The sequence below is a fragment of the Cercospora kikuchii genome (assembly GCF_019650295.1).
Source record: "Cercospora kikuchii DNA, contig_00009, whole genome shotgun sequence".
Classification (NCBI taxonomy): domain Eukaryota; kingdom Fungi; phylum Ascomycota; class Dothideomycetes; order Mycosphaerellales; family Mycosphaerellaceae; genus Cercospora; species Cercospora kikuchii.
This window is the reverse complement of record NW_025408590.1, coordinates 983,282-1,001,945: the sequence shown is the minus strand read 5'-3', so window position 1 is coordinate 1,001,945 and position 18,664 is coordinate 983,282. Positions and strand designations below refer to the sequence as shown.

Here is an 18,664-nt window from a genome sequence, read left to right as displayed (position 1 = left end):
GCCGATAGCAGAGGTGGCACGCTCAGCTCCAAGCGCTAAGCCTTTAGCGAACTCAGTCGCGAGCTGCAGTCTATGCCGAGGAACTTCACCTCACTTCGCACTCGATGCAAGTCTTCCCAACCAGATAAAGGCGCAGCGCGGTTGCAGTGACTTGCTCAAAATATACATCGCCGCAGTACAGGTCTTTTTATCTGGCATTTTGCAATCAGATCAGACTACGACAATTACTGGTGACGTCGTGCCCCATGCTTTTTCCAGGTGGCCGCGCAGCGCAGTCGAAAATCACTCATGTTCAAAAATCCAGCGACGCAGTTGTTACACATGCGGCCGCGTGTCCACCTCTTGGCAGACCACATCTCTCAATTGCAGCCACCAGTGCTGAGCTTGATGAGAAGGATGTGTAGAGCTTGATGTGCTCGGCCAGAGCGGAAAGCTTAAGCTGAATCTATGCAGATGTCTGCATGGGTCGCCCGACAGGAGGAAATCGCTTAGCGCTGAGCAGAACGCCCTTGACACCTCTGATTTCCTTCTTCAGTTCCTCGATGGCGTCGTCTTCTTTCTTGCTTTCTGTGCCGGTGGTGCCGTTACCGTAAGCGTTCTTGATGGAGTCTTCTGTCCACAATGGCCCGCCAACGGTTCCGTATATCAGCTGATCCAGGTAATGTCTGAGGTTGTTCATCTTCTCTAGTCGATCTTTGTGCGCGTCCCCGGATTTGTCCGAGGCATCTGCCATTTCGTTCATGTGCGATTCTATGATCTTGAGTCCATTTGTCGCCCATTCCACATGGTCCTTCTCGTTATTCTCCACAATCAGAGATTTGGGCTCGGGTGGAGCTTCGGTTTGGGTGCCCATATCGCGGTGGTAGAGCTCGGTGGGGTCGCTGATCTCGCTGTCGGTGTCGTCGTCCACTTCTGAAGATGCAACCTTCGTGCCTGGTTGTTTGCTGACGAGCTTTGAGAGACGTTCGTTGAGCACGTCAACCTTGGACTGGCTGTGGGTGAGGAACTCATGACGTGATTCTGACAAGTTGTCGACCATAGGGTTTATGATGTACTTGCTGGCCGCGTACAGAATTGTAGCAAGTCCGCCAGCTGCGTAGAGTGTATTGAGCACGCGAGTGGGAGTGATGAGTGGGGGTGGCTTGTGTGCTTCGACGAGAAATTCGGGATATGTAATGATGGGCGGCGGAGCAGGTCGCTGCTCTTGCTGGGGTTGAGGCTGAGCAAGAGGCTGTTTGCGTTGTTTGAATGTGTCGAAGTCCTCTGACTGAAAGACATATTGGTGTTTGGCCGAGTCCTCTTGCGACGTCGCAGTAGCTACCGGTGTCCCATCTGCTTCGTTTGCTGCATTCGCTGTCTGACCCTCGCTTTCAATCGCGACGTCCTTCACCTCTACATTGTCAGACTCGGTCGCTTGACTCTCTGCATTCTGCGGTTGGCTGTAGACGGGGTCATCGGCGGGCGCGGGCTTCGTTTGAGCTGCTCGCTGCCACGCTGGGATCTCTACTTTGGGCTTGCCGTTGGACATGATGGCAACGATACTGCCCTCGGTGGGCAATGACAGAAGGGAGCAATGTTGGAGAGGAAGACAAGCACCAGCATCTGATCGGACGTGAACGGCACGCGCGAGCCTCGGCTGGGCCACGAGACGAGACGAAGCTTGGCAGACGTGAGCTCCACACGGGCAACGCTAGCCGGGGAAAGCGCATGTGGTGGGCGGAGGATGGCTCCTTCCCTCTGCAGCAGTCGTTCTTGCCCATTGCATTGGCTTTCATCACGATGGAATCCTCCGACAGCAACAAGCGATTGAAGGCGAGCAATGGGGCGCCAATCAGCACGTCGCCTGCACTATCGGGTGCTGCGCGCCTCCCAGCGTATCATCCGCCCGCAGCGCAGGGAGCACGAGGCAGCGGGTAAGCAAATAATGACCTGGTCGCAGGTCGCACACCCCTTCCCAGCAGCGGAACACAGGGCGGGGACAGCGGTGGCAGTGGGGCGGTGAGGGTGAGGGTGGCGGTGGTGGTGGTGGCAGCAGGATGCGCGTCTCACACTGTGCAGCGTGCGAACGCAGCCATGGACAAACGCGGAGGGCTGCGCGGGTGGTGATGGTGAGGCTGCGCGCGATAGTTCACCAGCTCGCGCCATGGCAAAGCAAGCCTGCAGATCACCAGGAACACACGAAGAAGCCACATATCTCGGCCACACTGGCGCCCACTTCACCCACCAGCTTCCTGCCCTGCAAGACACGTCTCATTTCACGCTGTTCCTCCTCCACGCGCCAACACCGCCTCCACCGTTGTCACCATGCCTCCCGCGCGTCGCTCTGCGCGCACCGTTTCCAACCCCGTCACTGCAGCGAGAGACTCCACCGAGCCGTACAGTCGAACTAATGCGCGCGTCGTCAGTTCATCCGCATCGATAGCCCGACCAGCAGCCGGCAAAACATCCCTCCGCCTCACAGTCAAGGCACCACCCAGTAAGCTCAGACAAGCAACCTCCGGCTCAGCGATCCCGCCCAACCCGTACGCAGACAACCAGAGCGAGAGCGATGCCACACCCGCTCCTCCACGACGCGCAGCAAGAGCTACCCGCAATCCGCGAACCGTCGTCGATCATGATAGTGACGAGATGGACGAAGACCAGGATGCTGAGGGCGAGGACGAGGAAGAAGATGCAGAGGCGAGCAACGATCAGGATGCCATGGGAAATGATGACAGTGAAGAAGACGCAGAGGGCGAGGACGACGATGTAGACATGGACGATCATCCGCCGCCCCCTGTCATCACTCGACATCCTGCGCCCAGCAAGGGCAAGTCACAAACCATAGTCTCCGCCCCCCCTGCAGGCACTTTGAAATCCGTCGAAGCGAAGGAAATGGAAGACGACGATGATGAAGAGCTGTCAGAACTCGATTCGCAAGAAGACGACGAACTGGAGGGCAATGACGAAGAGGATGAGGAAGAAGACGACGAAGATGAGAGCGATGAAGACGATGAGAACTCGCGAAGTGCAACGCCGGACTTGTCGAAATTGACAAAACGCCAACGTGGGCAATTCGTCGAATCAGAAGGAACGGAGACGAATGAATTGATGGCCTTGTCCAACGAAGCTCTCAAGAAAAAGCACCTGACAGCCGAAGAGCACGTCCAACGAAGAGCAGAAATGGCTCGCCGAAGGAAGAATCTGTCCGAGAAGAGGAATGAAGAGGAGAAGGTACGAACAAATTCTTTCCTTTTCACCACTGTACTAACTTGATGCTAGATGGACACCATCAACAAACTCCTACACAAACAAGCTCCCAAGCGTCGTACTCGTGCCGAAATGGAAGCCGCGCGCGCTGCTGAAGCTGGCGAGACACCTGCTGCCGAGAGAGATGCGAATGCTCTGGATCCGACATATGTGAGATGGGTCAGCCGAAAAGAAGGCAGCGTCGTTTGCGTTCCCAAGGACTGGCAGGAGAGCCCGGTAGGAGAGCAATTCGGCTTCTCATCAAACGGTGGCGGCAGGATGGTGGAGGAGGTGCAGTGAGAAATCTGCAGTCCGAGAACGATTGATTCATTGTTTGCAGCCAAGCAGGACCTGTCTCTGAGCGACTGCTGAATTACTATAGATACTTGCATAGCGCAGAGGCATCGCTCTGGATATCATATACAGTACGGACGTCGGATGCCCCAAGTGGATATTGCACAGCTTGCATTGCGGCACTTTCACCTCTCGCGACACCGTGGCGAGCGCAGTGCCCGTTCGTCACCGGTACAGCAGGCATGGCTGGACACCATTTCATGTTACTTTCCTACTCAATGAACCCTCCTCCTACTTACGGAACATGTTCCATCCTCTCCCTGCATGATCCTTCCACATCACATCGCCAGTGGCGGAGGAGGATGTACTTGTCACTGGGAGGCTTGAACTCGCTTTTCTCTGATCTTCTCCCTGTGATTTGGCTTTACTGCTTCGCTCCGCCGAGCGGTAATTCCTACCACCAGTCTTGATATCCGAGACTCTCTCGGACGTGGCAGACAAAAAAGAATGTATCAGGTCTAGGTGTCGCTTTGTTCTACCTGCTTATGAACAGAATGCATGAACCTCAACATACTGCTGAGCACCGCGACACATTCTCAACTTTGCAAAGATTCAGACTCTCTCCCGGGGGTCATTGCTCCAATTGCATCGACCAAAAATATGTTAGCCAAGCTTGAGAGCAAGCAAGAGATCGGCTACAGAAGCAAAAAGAAATTCTTTGAGACATTTCATTCCCCTGGGAAGTTGTTAGTTGATTGTCGATTACGACGGTGACAGCAGTGGTTACACACCCTCACAGGCTTGAACTGTGAACCTCTCGATTGCAGAGTCGCTTCGAAGAAGCAACTGTAACAGTCGAACGCGCTAGCCAATTGCGCCAAGGAGGATTCGACGAATGTGATTCGCCAATTCATGCCACCTTAAGCCCAAAGACAGAGAATAAAGACTCATTTGTTGCAGCGAAGAACGATCATGGAACGGCGGTGGCGTCTCGAAATTCTCAATGGGACTTGTAAAAGTAAGAACTGCGCTCCAAAACAATGCCACAATCTCCGTTACAGTTCATCGCAAAATCAAATCATCATCGGTACAATTTACTTCATTAAACATCGTCAATAGCTATCCCAAAATTCGCTCATACATATCTGATTAGAAGGACCAGAAAAATCATAACCCGCGCAGCAAACGCATCGATCTTCCGATCTGGCATCATCTCACCCTCTCCCCAACATCCTTCTCCCAATTTCCCTCATCCTGCAACCACTCTGCCCACTCCATAACTTCTCTCGCCCATTCCCTCGCCTGCTCCCTCGTGACAACCTCTTCATCCGCCAGGACCTGGACCCAGAATCGCATATCCTTGCCATCACCCTCAATCCAACAATTATATAACCACGCCGTCTCACAATTCGCTTTCGTCTGATGATATTCCATCGCTTCATACAAGAGCTCTCCATCTTTCGTTCGGACGGGGAGATAATTCAGACAAGTGCTCATGGACGCAAGATCGAAGAGCTCTTGTGCTGAAGGAGAGATCTTTTGAGCGAGACCGGAGCGAATTAAGTTCCAGGGTGCGTGGACGTCGGGGGCTTCTGAGTCTTGTTTGGATTTGAGGGATTTGAGGAATTGGAGGACGGTGGTGGGATTGTTATTTGAAGAGGAGGATTTGGTTGGGATAGGGATGATTTGGAGGGTACGTTCGAGGGTTGGTCCTGCGAGGTCCATGCAGTCGGGTAGAGAAGTTTGCATCCAGGGTTCGAGGAAGGGCCAGGTACGGCCGTTCTCATTCTGGCTAAAGATCGCGGTAGAGCTGCCTGTCTTGGAAGCGAGGAAGAGGGCGAGCGCGGCTTTGATGAGGATGAATGGTGGGATGCTGTGCTGGCTGCGCAGCGAGGAGAGGTAGGGTAGGCTGACGGAGATCTTAGGGGCAAAGTATGTCTTGCGTTGGGCAGCTGTGGCGTGAGGGTTGTAGTTTGAAGGTAGCTGTGGGAACAAAGAGGGCGTGTGCGACGTGAGGTTTGAGAGGCGCTGGATCTGTCGGTTCACAGCGCGTGTAGCAGCGGGGGACGTCCGGTGAAGGAAGTATGTATCGGCCCAGGCTTTGTAGGGAACATGTGCGCGGAGAGGCGTTGATGGCGAGGCGAGGAGTGCATCGAGGTCTTCGAGGAAGCTTGAAAGTGCAAGACCGTCACTATGATCGAGTTAGCAACTACCAGAGGTAATGATGAAGGAGAATGCTTACAACGCTGAATGTTGGAGCGCCCAGATGAGTCCAGATTTGCCGGTAGAGTTCACCTTTGCCACCTTCACCAGGAAAGACGGATAAGGATGATCGACTTCGCGGAAGTGAACACCGTCGTACAGCAGCTTAACCAAGTCTTGCGGATGATCCACTGCTTCGATTTTGCCCACTGCATACTTGAACCACTTGTCGTTCGATCGCATGATGACTCTCATCGTCGGCTCGCCATTAGTTCCCTTCAGTTCGAAGCTTCGCTGCATGGCGTGATGATCGATTGCGATACGCAATGCAGTGTAAAGCTCATCAACATCAGCCTGCTTAGTCGTGATGGCCATGCGGTGATTGACTTTGGCTGTCCCGGCTACGTTGCCAAAGACTTCGTAGCCGAGGTCCCAGGATGGCAAGATATCCTCCACATCCTCATCCCATGAGAAGCCAAGAGAAGTGATGGCCTCTGCTACTTGTTGTTTGATCTGTGCCATGACTGCTGGCTCTCCCAGAGTGATTGCAACATCGTCGGTGTCGGGAGGGCCTTCGCGCTTCACATCCAGCCCGGGCGGGAGTGATTTTGTGTTACTCCTCGATGAGAGCAATTCGGCTTGTTTTTGTACCGTCCCAGCTTCGATAATCTCCTCAATCGTAATGTCCACTCCAAGATTCCGTTTGACCATGTTGCGAAACCTCATAGACGTGATACTGTCTGCGAAGTCGCCAACAGAGCTTTCAGGTGAAACATCGACACCGAGGAGTTTTCGCCAGAGTTTGATCAAGTCATCTACGGTAACCCCAGATACCTTGGCCGCTGTTTCTTCCTCCGCCAGCGAATCTTCATATTTCTGCACAATCTCTTTCAGCTCAACCTTTCTGACCTTGCCACTTGATGTGCGAGGATAGTCTTTGAGACCGAGATCTTGCAAGGTGTAGAAGTTCTCTGGTACGAAAGCAGGACCCAGAGCTGCTACGAGGACCTTGCGAATTTCGGCGGTGGGCAAAGCGTTGTCGTTCTGCTGCTGGATGATGGCGACTGGGACTTCGCCAGCTTCTTCACTTCGTACACCCACGACTTGTGCCTAGTTCCCATTAGGATCATAGTCCTATCAGTCGTGGTTGACAACATACCTGAATCTTCAGCTTCGCGTCCAGAACTGCCTCAATCGCCGCTGGAGCGATGTTTTCGCCTCCTCGAATGATGAGATCCTTGTATCGTCCCGAGATAGTCACAGTGCCATCATTCGCCATGATGCCTTGATCTCCAGTCATGAACCATCTACCATGCTCATCGTCGTAGAAACTCTTTGCAGAGAAACCACCGAGATAGCCTTGAATAAGGTGAGCTCCACTAATGTGCATCTCACCAGCCTCGCCCCTCGGCACAGGTTGGCGTGTGTCCGGAGCACATATTCGCACTCGTGCTCCATCAACCACAGATCCCACAGACACCACTTCCGCAGTCCTAGTGTCAAAAAATGCTGTTGTGATAGGTACGGCTTCCGTAGCGGCGTACGAATTTGTCATGCTCTTGCATCTTAGGCCTGTCCAACATAGCCTTATGTGCTCTAGTAGGATGGTGGTAGCTCCGAGTTCAATGTTCCTCAGTGAAGAAGTGTCGGTAGACGACGCGCTGGGGTGTGCGGCAATTGCCTGAAGGATTGCAGGAACGGAAGGTAGGTTTGTGCAGCGTTCTTGGTCAATACTGTTCATGCGTTAGTTCAGAATAATGCGGCAGAGGACAGGGAATATGAGTGACTCACGCTCGAAGAGACGCTGCTGGATCGAAGGACGCAGAAGGGAAAACGGTGCAACCCCCGATGATCATGAACCCCAGAGCGATATTGATTCCAGCAATGTGATGATTCGGCATATGACAACAAGTTCGATGCGAAGGAGTGAGTCTCAGCGCCTTAGCTTGGGACACTAAAGAATTCCCGACGCTAGAATTGGTGTGGATCCCGCCTTTGGCTAGAGACGTGGTGCCGCTTGTGAAGACGATGACAGCAACCTCGTCATCTTCCGACTGGACTGGAGAGTCCATCGGACTGTCGTGCGGCCTGTCATCATCCCAGTCCTCTGCATCTTTGCCAGACTTGAAAAGTTCATAGAAGTTGATCCAGGACTCGGGTGCTGTGTTCGATTTCTGTTGTGGAACTGCGCGTACAGACATTGCGGAGATGATGTCTGGAACGGCACTGATCAGTTTTGCCGCAATATCAGCATCACCGGCGATGATAGCTCTGGCGCCCGAGGTCTTCAGCATATGTTCGACTTCGGTTACATTTGTAACGCCTCGAGGATTCAGCGGCACGAATGGGCATCGCAATATCGATGCAGCTCTGAAAGTGACAGCCCATTCCATGCCATTGGGCAAGTATGTTGCGATTGGCTGCCCTGCTCGCAGGCCTTGATCGCGAAGGCCGCTTGCCAGTAGTCGCGCAGCATATTGTAATTGTCCGTGGGACCAGCGAAGATATTGAGCTGAAGATGCATCCTGTGGTTGTAGACTGTACTTCTCGGGGAAATTTATCGATACAATGTCGCTAGGCTGGTGCATGCAAATCAAGGCAGGCCTCCGAGCATATTGTTCTGCGGTATGTGCAAGCAACTTGCGAAGTCCCAACACAGGTTTGGGTAGAGCCGCTCCATGAACTTCTGATATGGAAGAATCTAACGGTCGCATAGTCTCCTGGCTATTCTCCGCCAGCTGAGTTTTGGATGGGCCGGTCATTTTTTGCGATGAGGAGTTGCTTTCGAGCACAACGCAAAGACATGACTTTGGGAAATATATAGCCGTCAATCTTTTTTGCTACATTGGCGCACCATTGTCGCCCTGTCTCTCAGAGAGGACATCTATGCGCTGCTGGATGACCTCGGTCAAGGCACAGAAGGTCCAAGAATTGGTGCTTGTGATTCGGTGGCATCAGGTGCAAGTGCTGTGAACAGTCTAGCTTCAGGGTGTGACAGCACGACAGGCTTCGCTCGTTTGCATACTATCAGCTTGGTGAACTGTTCGCCGAGCGATTTGGGTATGAGCGTCTGGCGATCACGAAACTTGTTGCTGGGTTTGGATACGCCATCGGGGCTAGAGGCTAGTGGACACGATTTGAGCGTCGTCCAGCGATCGAGAGGTAGTCAGTGAAAATAACCATCTTTACCGTCAACTTGCAGACATTACGACCCTGCACTTCGAGCGGGATAAGCATGGTGCTTGTAGAAGTGATGCTGGAGAAGAGCATTGAGCGAAGGATTGCGCCTTGAGAAGGAAGAAGGAGGCGCCGCCGATGGCTTGTAACCTGGGAAATAAGAAATGCGGACAGAATCTTAAATTGTGGGTCCGTCCAACTGTGGCGACGAGGGGTCTGACCTGCTGAACTTGCCAACGCCAGCAACCACACGCAACGGAAACTGCAATATTCATCTCGTCCATCTCCACGATCAGCAACAGACGGGCTCGAGAATGCAAGGAGTCTGAGCTGCAAAACTCCGGTGCTCCAGTCAAATTACCTCAGCGGTTTCGGCTCGGCACGATTGTCTGGCAGAGCATACTGGAAGCGTTGTCTGTGCTCTGCACTGCAAGATGATACCGTTTCCGCGTGGCGTCGTGTGCGGTAGAGGACCAGGGTCTCTCACGGAACGCATGAACGATTTGTAGACGGAGTGCGGCGCGGGGAGCAAACGTCGTGGCCATTTTGAGCTGACATCAATGATGAGAAACATGCTCCCACGCAGCTGAGATAGCCACAGATGAAGACCAGTTGAAACGTACAGCATAAGCGACACATCGAGCGGTCAGCACGCTGATCGAGCTGACCTGCATTGAAATACAGCAGCTTTCTCAACGATTTGCCTTGCTGAGGGATTTCATGCATATGTGCATGGTATCACTGGACACGACGAATCTCAGCATCGACTACACACATGTATGAGAGACAACATCTCAGCCTTTGGCGGTAAGCAACCGTGTTGCCGCTCTACAGCCGCCCAAGCGAGAGGAAACGGTATCCAAGATCACCAACAACATGTTGATGGATTTGGCTCAGCCGGTACGACCGTTTGAACGTTGCACGCTTCCCGCAAGCCTACTTTCGCCCTGTGCATACACACCTACTCAGACAGACGTACCATCACTGGCGTCTGCGTGCACCGAGTCCTTGGACAAGCGATTCGATTGCAAGATGCTTGAACAAATAGCAAAATCAGTATGTTCACGCTAGGTCCGAAATATGTCATGATACATTATCCTTCTTCAAATGCGGAGCCAGCAGACGATAACAACATTGAGATCCCATACAGACATCGAAACGGATTGATCTGCCCAGGCCGTTATGTGGGACTCTAACCATGGTCCGTCGATATTGCGCATGTCTCTCATGCTATCAAGTGTCGCGATTGAGAGCCTCAGTTCTCGAGAAGCACTGTATAAGAATGCAGAATATTCCCTCCTCTTCTCATTCTCATCAGCAACAGCGTCTTTTCACAGCAACCAACTACCCACATTCGCTCATCAGCCTCAGCAACTCAAAAATCACAAAAAAACCAAAACAAACAATCAAAATGGTCAACTTCGTCGAGATCTTTGCTGGCGCTGCCGCATTGTAAGTCAAGCATCGCATCAGGACCGTCAGTTGCTCGTACTCACACACTTTCAGCTCCACTGTCGTCGCCGCAGGTGGCTATGGCGGCTACGGCTCCCCAAGCTACGAGGCAGAGAAGCCTCACTACGAGGCCGAGAAGCCAGAGTACCAGCCTAAGGAGCCAGTTTACGAGGCACCAAAGCCAGAGTATCACCCCAAGGAGCCATCTTACGAGGGTCCCAAGTACGGACCTGGTTACCAGCCAGGCTACCCAACCAAGTCGTACTACCCAACCACAATGAGGACTACCACCTACCCAGCAACAACCACAACCATCTCGACCACCACCACAACGACCTCGGCCACGACTACCACTACCACTGCTGCAGTCGAGCCAACCCCATACAACATCTACATCGGCAACGTTCTCACTGACGCGATCACTGAGATTCTCCCAGTCATCGGTAGCGCTGCTTACGTGGCGCCAGACACAGAACTTGCTCAAGACCTCTTGACCTTCGGCAGCTTCCTCGACAACGATCAGGATATCTTCATCTCCTCACTCAACCCAGAGACTGGGGATGGCTCCGTCCTCTTCGACTCCAACACGGAGCAGTACGCCCTTGCCAACATCGGCAACCAGTTCCTGACCACCACTGAGGGCCAAACAGCATACTACGTCTTCTTCGCCGATGCCACCAACGCGCTCGAGGGTGAGGGCAACCTTTTCGTCACCGTTGCACAGAACGATGAGGAAGAGACTCTCGACCTCAGCATCGCCTTCCCTCTTGGCGATGGTGTTGCCGCTATCAACATCCTCAGCGTCTGCCCAGGCGAGACTCTCGCTGAGGTCTTGGTCATTTCTACTGGCGAGCTCGCCGAGTGCACACGCGTCCAACTCAACTACCTCAACATCATCGGCGACGACAACTAGAGTATTGTGTATGACATGACATCGATGAGGATGGAAGTACGAAGATAAAGACCAGACGAGACCCTGCTGAGGCTGTTGCTGCCTACTATTGTGCCTAATGGCATATTTATAATTCCGTAACATCTGTAATACTGCTTTCAAAAGACTATTCGTCTTTCCAAATTATGTTTCCTGCCCCGACAACTTTCACACAGTGGAACGCGTCACGAGAAGTGCTCGATGGCTCTTCATATCCTCTACTTCTTGAAGCATGTTCAGTGCCGCCTTTGGCCCTTCTCTAATGCATCAGATCTTTCCTCAATGTTTCTTGACGAATCCCATTCTGCTGTATCTCATAGCGATATCTCAATGTCTGTACGGAGTACGGGTTGTCACCACGGGTACACTTTCTTGATCATCCCACGCGGACTGCTGTCTCCATCGTCGCACAAACTCGAGTGTAACGAAAATTGGCGGGACGAAGCGTCAGGGTTCTCCGAAGCGTACCTTGCTGACATTGACAAGCACTTGCGAAAAAAAGTGGGTCGGGAAATCCTTCGGGTTTCCGGCCTTCAGCCACTGCTACGATCGCGAGAGTCTTCGGCTGTTGCATTGGCGGGGATATTGATATAGTTAAATTCAATGGCACTATCGGCGTTGCCAGTGCATCATCTGGTTCGCAAGAATCCAATTGCGTTTCTCATCAGTTTTGTTTCTTCGATCGTGTAGCAACCATGTTCACAGCACCTGTAGACAAGGTCGAATTGACGACCAAAGAGACTCCAGGCTACACGTATGCCGAAGGCCTTACAGAAGAGAGTGCAAGATTAACATCTGAGTTGTTGACACTCAATCATGATCTTTACCACACACGATGGTGAGACTCATTCCCGCCTATCCACAGCAAAACCCAGGACTGACGATTCTCATGCAGGAACGCCGGCTTCCACAACCACATCACCCACCACTTACTCGCCATGTACTCCCTCGGAGCCACGACCGAAGAGTTGAAAGATATGTGGGATTACAACGCACCATATCAAGCGCCCATCGATCGAGATCACGAAACTGTGCCGAACGACCTTGATTTGCATGATCCGGCAGTCTTCAACGAATGTTTAGGCAAAGATGTCCGTTATATCGACTTTTTGGAGTTCTTCCAGTCCGAGATAAAATCGATGGGCCCGGAGGCAGTGATTCGAGAATATGTGCTCAAGGGCGATGCGAGAGCCGATGATATCTTCTGCAGGATGTATACAGGTTAGTCGACGATTGTCATGTGGCTTTCGACATGACTTGCTAACAATGTGATAGACCTCGTGCATCCAATGATCCATCTTGGGTGTGCAATCGAGTGGCAACAATCTAGCGTACTGGCAGAATCTCTCGCAGGAGCCTGTGTGCATGAGAATTGGCCCAAAGAATTTCTGCTCCCCACGGAGGAATACTTGCGTAAGAATCCCGAATCGAACTCACATCCTCTCCTGCACATCACCAAGACTATGCAGTATGATCCTGCCATCGCTCAGGCAGTCAAGGACGATGATCCATTCAACAAGATCGCAGATGGCCTCATGAAGCGAGTGAACAGCGAGCAATTCGCTCGTCATCTCAGCCAGTTCCGAGTTGAGCCCACGGAAGAGAATATCCAGCAAAAGATGAGCGAGATGATGCACACTGCTGCATACATCATGGGTGCTGCACAACGACCTGGCAAGCGGGAGAAAATCGACTTCGTGTTGTTGCACAACGTCACACTTTCCGGATATTATCCCGCTATCATTGGACAAGATTGGTTAACCTTGGAAGAGAAGGCCCGCATCCTCGAAGCCAAGGGACGAGTCGACGCAGTGATGTACGCAGGTTGCGGATGTCCAGATCTGTATCCCGAGCGCATCATCAACTACGCTCCAAAGAATGAAACAGATAGCTGGCCAGAACTATTCCATCGTTCGATCGTATACCGCGACGAAGGCCACGCCACGAAATTGATCCGCTCGCTCTACAGCCTGGAACGGCACTTCACAGAGATGGGATGCGAATTGCCAATTGCGGAAAAAGACTTTGTGAAGATCGCTCATATCGCGATGGATTCGATTGAGAGATCTATGCAGCCAGGAGGGACAAAGATGCCGAAGGAAGTTGCAGAAACGATGGCAAAGAACATTGGCCATGGTGGAGAGTTTGTCGTCGCGAATGCCACGCGATGGGTGTTCTATGATGGTCTCCCGAAAGCTTGGGACAATGTTCCGGATCTGGCAGAGAGTAAGTTGGAGGCGTTGCATGATAGCGCTCGGGGGTCACCTGAGCGGTCGTAAGCACTGTAGAATAAATGAGCATCTGCATAGCTGTTGGAACAGTGAGAAAATGCTCCACCATCTCAGCAACACTATGCAGCGCTTCTGTCGTATGAAATCCCATCAGATCTCGATGTTATCATACTCAACCTCATCTCGAGGTCTTTACGATACCTGTAGATCACAGTGGTGTGCCGAGTGTCTTCGAGAAGGAAATCAATACGCCGCCAGGAACGAGCTGAGGTGCAGGCCCATGTCGTCAACGGCTGAGTCCCAGCGAATCAAAGGCTCTGTTGCAGACCCCGAGCAAGGGTCTGGAAACCCGAAGATGCTATGGCCGGTGTGCTTGATTCACTCATGCTCTGACCAGTGACCACAAGCAAGAAACCGGACATCTCTACCGATTGCAAGTGCAAGCGTAGTCAGAAAGTCGAGTTTTCTGGAGAGAAATGACGGAGGAGTGGTGCGTGATGGAGTCGGAGATAACGATCTTACATGAATGGCAATAGTCGCGAAAGTCGATGCTCAAACGTTAACCCCGAACGGAGCTTCGGATCCAACAACATGGAGCAGGTTTCATCGACCTCTTGATTCACCTTGATGTCGCTACGACTCAACAGCTCAAGAAGCTACGCAGTGTCAGTTTTGCTCTTACTGGGTGTGTCCAAACGAATCACGACAAGCACAAGAACCAATCAAATCCAGAACAAACCCACCATAAATCCAATCATGCCCGACAACAAAGCAGCGTGGATACCATCCCCTCAAGCACGCCTAGAAGTCAAACCAGCTCCATATCCTACCCCAGGCCCCAAAGACATCATAATCAAAACCTCACACGCCGCCATCAACCCACTCGAATACAAGATCCAGGATACCAACCCTCCGATCGGCGGCAAAGAAATCCCATATCCAACAATTTTAGGCGCAGATCTCTCCGGTATAGTCGTCGAGATCGGCTGCGAAGTGTCGACGCGCAATGTAGGTGACCGAGTCATCGCGAATGCGAATGGAGCACAAACAGGCCAACCTGCGAGGGGTGGGTTCCAGTTGTATGTGCAATTAGATGAAAGCAATACGACACTTCTGCCGGAAAATGTCGCACTCGAAGCTGGAGCTGTCCTACCATTGGCGTGCGATACAGCTGCTGCGGGACTCTTCGTGCCGGAGCAATTGGGTCTGCACACAAATGCGCTAGGCGGTGAAACGACCAGTTCAACAGCTCCTGGGCCCGGTGCTGTATTGTTGGTCTGGGGAGGTAGCTCGAGTGTTGGGTGCTGTGCAATACAAATGGCCAAGGCAGCAGGCTATGAAGTCTACACGACAGCGAGTAAAAAGAATCATGATCTGGTTCGTTCGATTGGCGCATCGAAGGTCTTCGATCATGCTCAATCAGATGTCGAGAGTGACCTCATTGCTGCTTTGGAGGGCCAGACAGTCATTGGAGCGTACGATGCCATTGTGGACCAAGAGAGATCTTTCCTGCCATGTGCAAGGATTCTGGCGAAAACGACGGGGCCGAAGAAAATTGCTGCAGTGTTGAATCCGCCTAACGTCGAGCTTCCAGCGGACGTCCATGCGCAGAGATGTGAGTAGACGGTCTCGACTCTGAAAGGACTGCAGAAAAGCCAGCTGACATTTCACCTAGTGAGCATTCCTGCTTTGAGAGCTGGTCCAGTCTACAAGATCGTACATGACTGGATGGAAAAGGCACTTGCGAATGGCAGTCTGCAACCAAAGCCCAATCCCGAGATTGTCGGAGAAGGTCTTGCATACATCCAGGATGGCATCGACAGAATGCGAAAGGGCGTCAGCGCAACAAAGCTCGTGATCAAACTATGATTCCTCATTCCATAGCAAATGCTTTACTGCAAGATGTCAGCGTATCCAGCTTGTAGACCGATCAAAATGCCAAGACATCAGATTCATCTGCCTTCGCGAAACGCTCACAGCGGCAGCGCTTCCGAGTGAGAACACAACTGCAAGCCGTCATGAATGAACATTATGATGCACCCACGTCATGAGGGCCCCGGGACGTCTTGGTCGCCATTTGCTCACGAGATCCCGTGATCGGGTTTTGCGTCGGGGTATGCCACATGGCGGGAATTCAATCCCTGCACATGCAGATCTTCACAACCTCAATTGGCAATCTTCGACACAAGCTGTGTGGGAGAGTTTCTCACCGGGTCGCAAGCTTTATGCAGGGCCGCGCAAGTGGCTACAAAATCCCGTTTACGCAAAGTTGAACACCATACAAGCCTTTTCCGCGGCGCCCCAAGCTTTTATCAAGCTCGACGATGGATTGCCCGGTGTACGAGTGCTTGCCAAAATGGCATACATGTCCGCTGATCACCGGAGTCTGAAGAGGGGAGCGAGAGTCGGAGTGCCTGATAACTCCGTGCTGATTCGTGGCTGTCCGCTGTTGATCATTTGATGATCTTCCCAAGTACAGATATTTCGTGCCCCGTACGTCAAGTCTCCCGGGGCATAAGCTGTAAGTCCGAAGAAAACAGCGTGATGATATACGCGCCTTCTGCTATCCCTGCTTGTTCCCCTGCAGCTTTGCTTGCAACAACGTTTGCAAACTTGATCTTCTATGACATCTGCGATTTTTGATTGAAGTCATATTTGGTCCTTGATACCGAGACTTTGATTCAGTTTGAAATTGCCCTATACAGAACGTCGAAGGCATATTTTGAGACGGTGGCAAGCGTGTTGTCCCAAGATCTGGAGCCAGTCGAGCACAATGTCAGAAGAGCCCAAAATGCCCGCAGCGCGCGAGAAGCCAAGCGACGCGAGCTCGACCACAGCTAGCTCGACTCGAGAGGAGAAAGAGGTGGAAGCAGAGCCTCCTCAGAACGTGGACTCTGCGCAAACAGAGAAGCAGGAAAATCCCGAATCAGGTTCCAGCGGGCCAGTTGCTGTGCCTAGAGCAGAGCGCAGAGGTCTTTGGGCAAATTTATCGATTGTTCCCGAGGTCGAGAAGCCTTTCGAATACAAGAATGGCACGAAGTGGATGATGACCGTTATTCTCGCGTTCGCCGCTGGGACGAGTTCGACGGGCGCCGCAATCTTCTATCGTAAGCCTGGCAACGCCACGACTGAGCTCATGTGTGCAATGCTGACCTGACTGCAGCCGCCCTTCGTCCTGTGGCCGAGGATTTGGACACTTCGCCCAGCGTGGTCAACTTGTCGTTGGCATTCTATTTGCTGATAATGGCTCTCACGCCCATGTGGTGGTATGTGCATTACCGAACGCAGATGCATTGTAATCCGGAACTGACGTTAGTGGCAGGGCCTCCTGGTCAGAGATTTGGGGCCGACGGACAGTCTATATCGCCTCATTCGGGCTCTTCGTTGTATTCTCCGTCATCAGCGCTGTCAGCGTCAACATTGCGATGCTCATCGTGTTCCGAATCCTCACCGGCGGTGCTGCAGCCGCTGTGCAGGCGGTCGGATCTGGGACGGTCGCAGACCTCTGGGAGCCAAAGGAGCGAGGCAAGGCAATGGGAGTCTTCTTCCTGGGTCCTCTCTGTGGACCAGGAATTGCGCCTGTCATTGGGGGTATCTTGGCCCAGGAACTCGGCTGGCGAAGCACACTCTGGGCTCTCGTCATCTTCGGTGGCGTTCTCTTCCTCTCCATCGTCTTTCTGCTTCCCGAGACTGTGGCCAGACGTGAGAAGGTGAAGAAGAGCGTCATCGCACGCTTCACTGATCCAGTCAAAACACTCGGCCTGCTCAGACACCCTCCGATTCTGGTCACGGTTTATTCTGGCGGCTTGGGCTTCGCTGCAATTTACGTCATCAACATTGCGATCCAGGCGGACTATGGCGAAGCGCCATACAACTTCGATGTTCTCATTGTCGGCCTGCTGTACCTCGCCCCCATGCTGGGCTATGCCGTTGCTTCCCAGACTGGTGGGCGCTGGATCGACTACTTGATGAAGCGTGGCGCTCAACGAGCTGGCCGCTACGACGCCGAAGGCAAGCCGATCTATTTGCCTGAAGACCGCATGCAGGAGAACATCTTCATCGCCGCCTCACTCTATCCTGCTGCCATGATCTGGTACGGCTGGGTCACACAGTATGGTGTCCACTGGATCGTCTCTTGCGTTGCCAACTTTTTCTTCGGCATTGGAGCCATGCTTGTCTTTGGATGTGTCCAAACCATGCTGACGGAGTTCACGCCCAAGAAGTCTTCGGCCGGAGTTGCCTTGAACAACTTTGTGCGACAGATCTTGGCTACGATCGCGACCGTGGTCGTTCAGCCCCTTATCGATGTAATGGGTACGGGATGGATGTGCACCATGATCGCTTTGTTCTGCTGGATTACCGGCAATCTGGCCATCCTTGCGTTGAAGAAGCAGGGACCTCAATGGAGGGAGAAGATGGATAAGAAGCTCAATGCTCCCAAGTCGTAGGAGAAGCGAGGAGCGTTGTGGTATGTTTTGGATATGAGAAACCGGTGGAACATCGCTCAATGCTGCTGGTCCGTTATACGGACACGGTGGAAATTTGATAGTACCTCAAGTAGACACAGAGGATGTGACTGTGTGTGGTCTCTGGACCGTGATGAACATTGACGAATTGTACTTACATGATCCGTCTCAGAACATCGCTGATACCGCCGCGTCTCAATTGCTGCGAATGAAGCCGGTGGACGTGGTGATGACTGACGAGGGAAGGAATGGAGTGGAGGGGAAATCCTGGTCGAAGTTGAAGTTGCCAAGACAACTTCTTCGTCCGCCGCGTCGCGTCTCTCAAGACGCGTAGAGTCAACAACATAACCCTCCACAATCTCACCATATATGAATCGTACTAGTCACTTCATACGCTTGATCCAAAGCAAGTGATCGATGAACCACTGGGTAGGCCACGGAATGGCAGGGACACAGTCGGCGAACATAAACCAGCACGAGCAAGAGATGCAGGCTGCCGAGCAGCAAGATGAGTTTGCAGGATGCCCGCGACATGATCCCGCCGGGGATCACATTGTCCGGCAACGTACAGAGCGACGACGTGATTTGTAGGCGGTGAGCGCGGGCAAAGACGACAATGACAGTGCACAGTTCGACAATGAGCCTGCGATGATACTCCGCCCACTTGAATACGATTTCGCAAG

General features: G+C 52.5%; 7 protein-coding genes across 7 annotated transcripts; 5 read left to right on the top strand and 2 right to left on the bottom strand.

Annotated features, from left to right (window-relative positions):
• Nucleotides 1-445: 445 nt before the first annotated feature.
• CKM354_001250300 (uncharacterized protein) lies at nucleotides 446-1,528 on the bottom strand (the record flags this gene model as incomplete). Its single annotated transcript, XM_044808025.1, has 1 exon — nucleotides 446-1,528. The coding sequence occupies one exon, from the start codon at nucleotides 1,526-1,528 to the stop codon at nucleotides 446-448; it is 1,083 nt and encodes a 360-aa protein (XP_044663960.1).
• Nucleotides 1,529-2,304: 776 nt separating this feature from the next.
• On the top strand, nucleotides 2,305-3,528 carry CKM354_001250200 (uncharacterized protein; the record flags this gene model as incomplete). The annotated part of the gene is made up of 2 exons (XM_044808024.1): nucleotides 2,305-3,213; nucleotides 3,262-3,528. 2 exons carry the CDS (start codon nucleotides 2,305-2,307, stop codon nucleotides 3,526-3,528), a joined length of 1,176 nt encoding a protein of 391 aa, XP_044663959.1.
• A 1,203-nt stretch (nucleotides 3,529-4,731) lies between these two features.
• Nucleotides 4,732-8,486, bottom strand: CKM354_001250100 (uncharacterized protein; the record flags this gene model as incomplete). Its single annotated transcript, XM_044808023.1, has 4 exons — nucleotides 4,732-5,713; nucleotides 5,765-6,834; nucleotides 6,884-7,457; nucleotides 7,516-8,486. 4 exons carry the CDS (start codon nucleotides 8,484-8,486, stop codon nucleotides 4,732-4,734), a joined length of 3,597 nt encoding a protein of 1,198 aa, XP_044663958.1.
• A 1,826-nt stretch (nucleotides 8,487-10,312) lies between these two features.
• On the top strand, nucleotides 10,313-11,266 carry CKM354_001250000 (uncharacterized protein; the record flags this gene model as incomplete). The annotated part of the gene is made up of 2 exons (XM_044808022.1): nucleotides 10,313-10,353; nucleotides 10,408-11,266. The coding sequence occupies 2 exons, from the start codon at nucleotides 10,313-10,315 to the stop codon at nucleotides 11,264-11,266; spliced, it is 900 nt and encodes a 299-aa protein (XP_044663957.1).
• Nucleotides 11,267-11,979: 713 nt separating this feature from the next.
• On the top strand, nucleotides 11,980-13,563 carry CKM354_001249900 (uncharacterized protein; the record flags this gene model as incomplete). The annotated part of the gene is made up of 3 exons (XM_044808021.1): nucleotides 11,980-12,122; nucleotides 12,180-12,505; nucleotides 12,560-13,563. 3 exons carry the CDS (start codon nucleotides 11,980-11,982, stop codon nucleotides 13,561-13,563), a joined length of 1,473 nt encoding a protein of 490 aa, XP_044663956.1.
• A 708-nt stretch (nucleotides 13,564-14,271) lies between these two features.
• On the top strand, nucleotides 14,272-15,384 carry CKM354_001249800 (uncharacterized protein; the record flags this gene model as incomplete). Its single annotated transcript, XM_044808020.1, has 2 exons — nucleotides 14,272-15,130; nucleotides 15,191-15,384. The coding sequence occupies 2 exons, from the start codon at nucleotides 14,272-14,274 to the stop codon at nucleotides 15,382-15,384; spliced, it is 1,053 nt and encodes a 350-aa protein (XP_044663955.1).
• Nucleotides 15,385-16,306: 922 nt separating this feature from the next.
• CKM354_001249700 (uncharacterized protein) lies at nucleotides 16,307-17,963 on the top strand (the record flags this gene model as incomplete). The annotated part of the gene is made up of 3 exons (XM_044808019.1): nucleotides 16,307-16,622; nucleotides 16,679-16,781; nucleotides 16,838-17,963. The coding sequence occupies 3 exons, from the start codon at nucleotides 16,307-16,309 to the stop codon at nucleotides 17,961-17,963; spliced, it is 1,545 nt and encodes a 514-aa protein (XP_044663954.1).
• Between the last annotated feature and the right edge of the window lie 701 nt (nucleotides 17,964-18,664).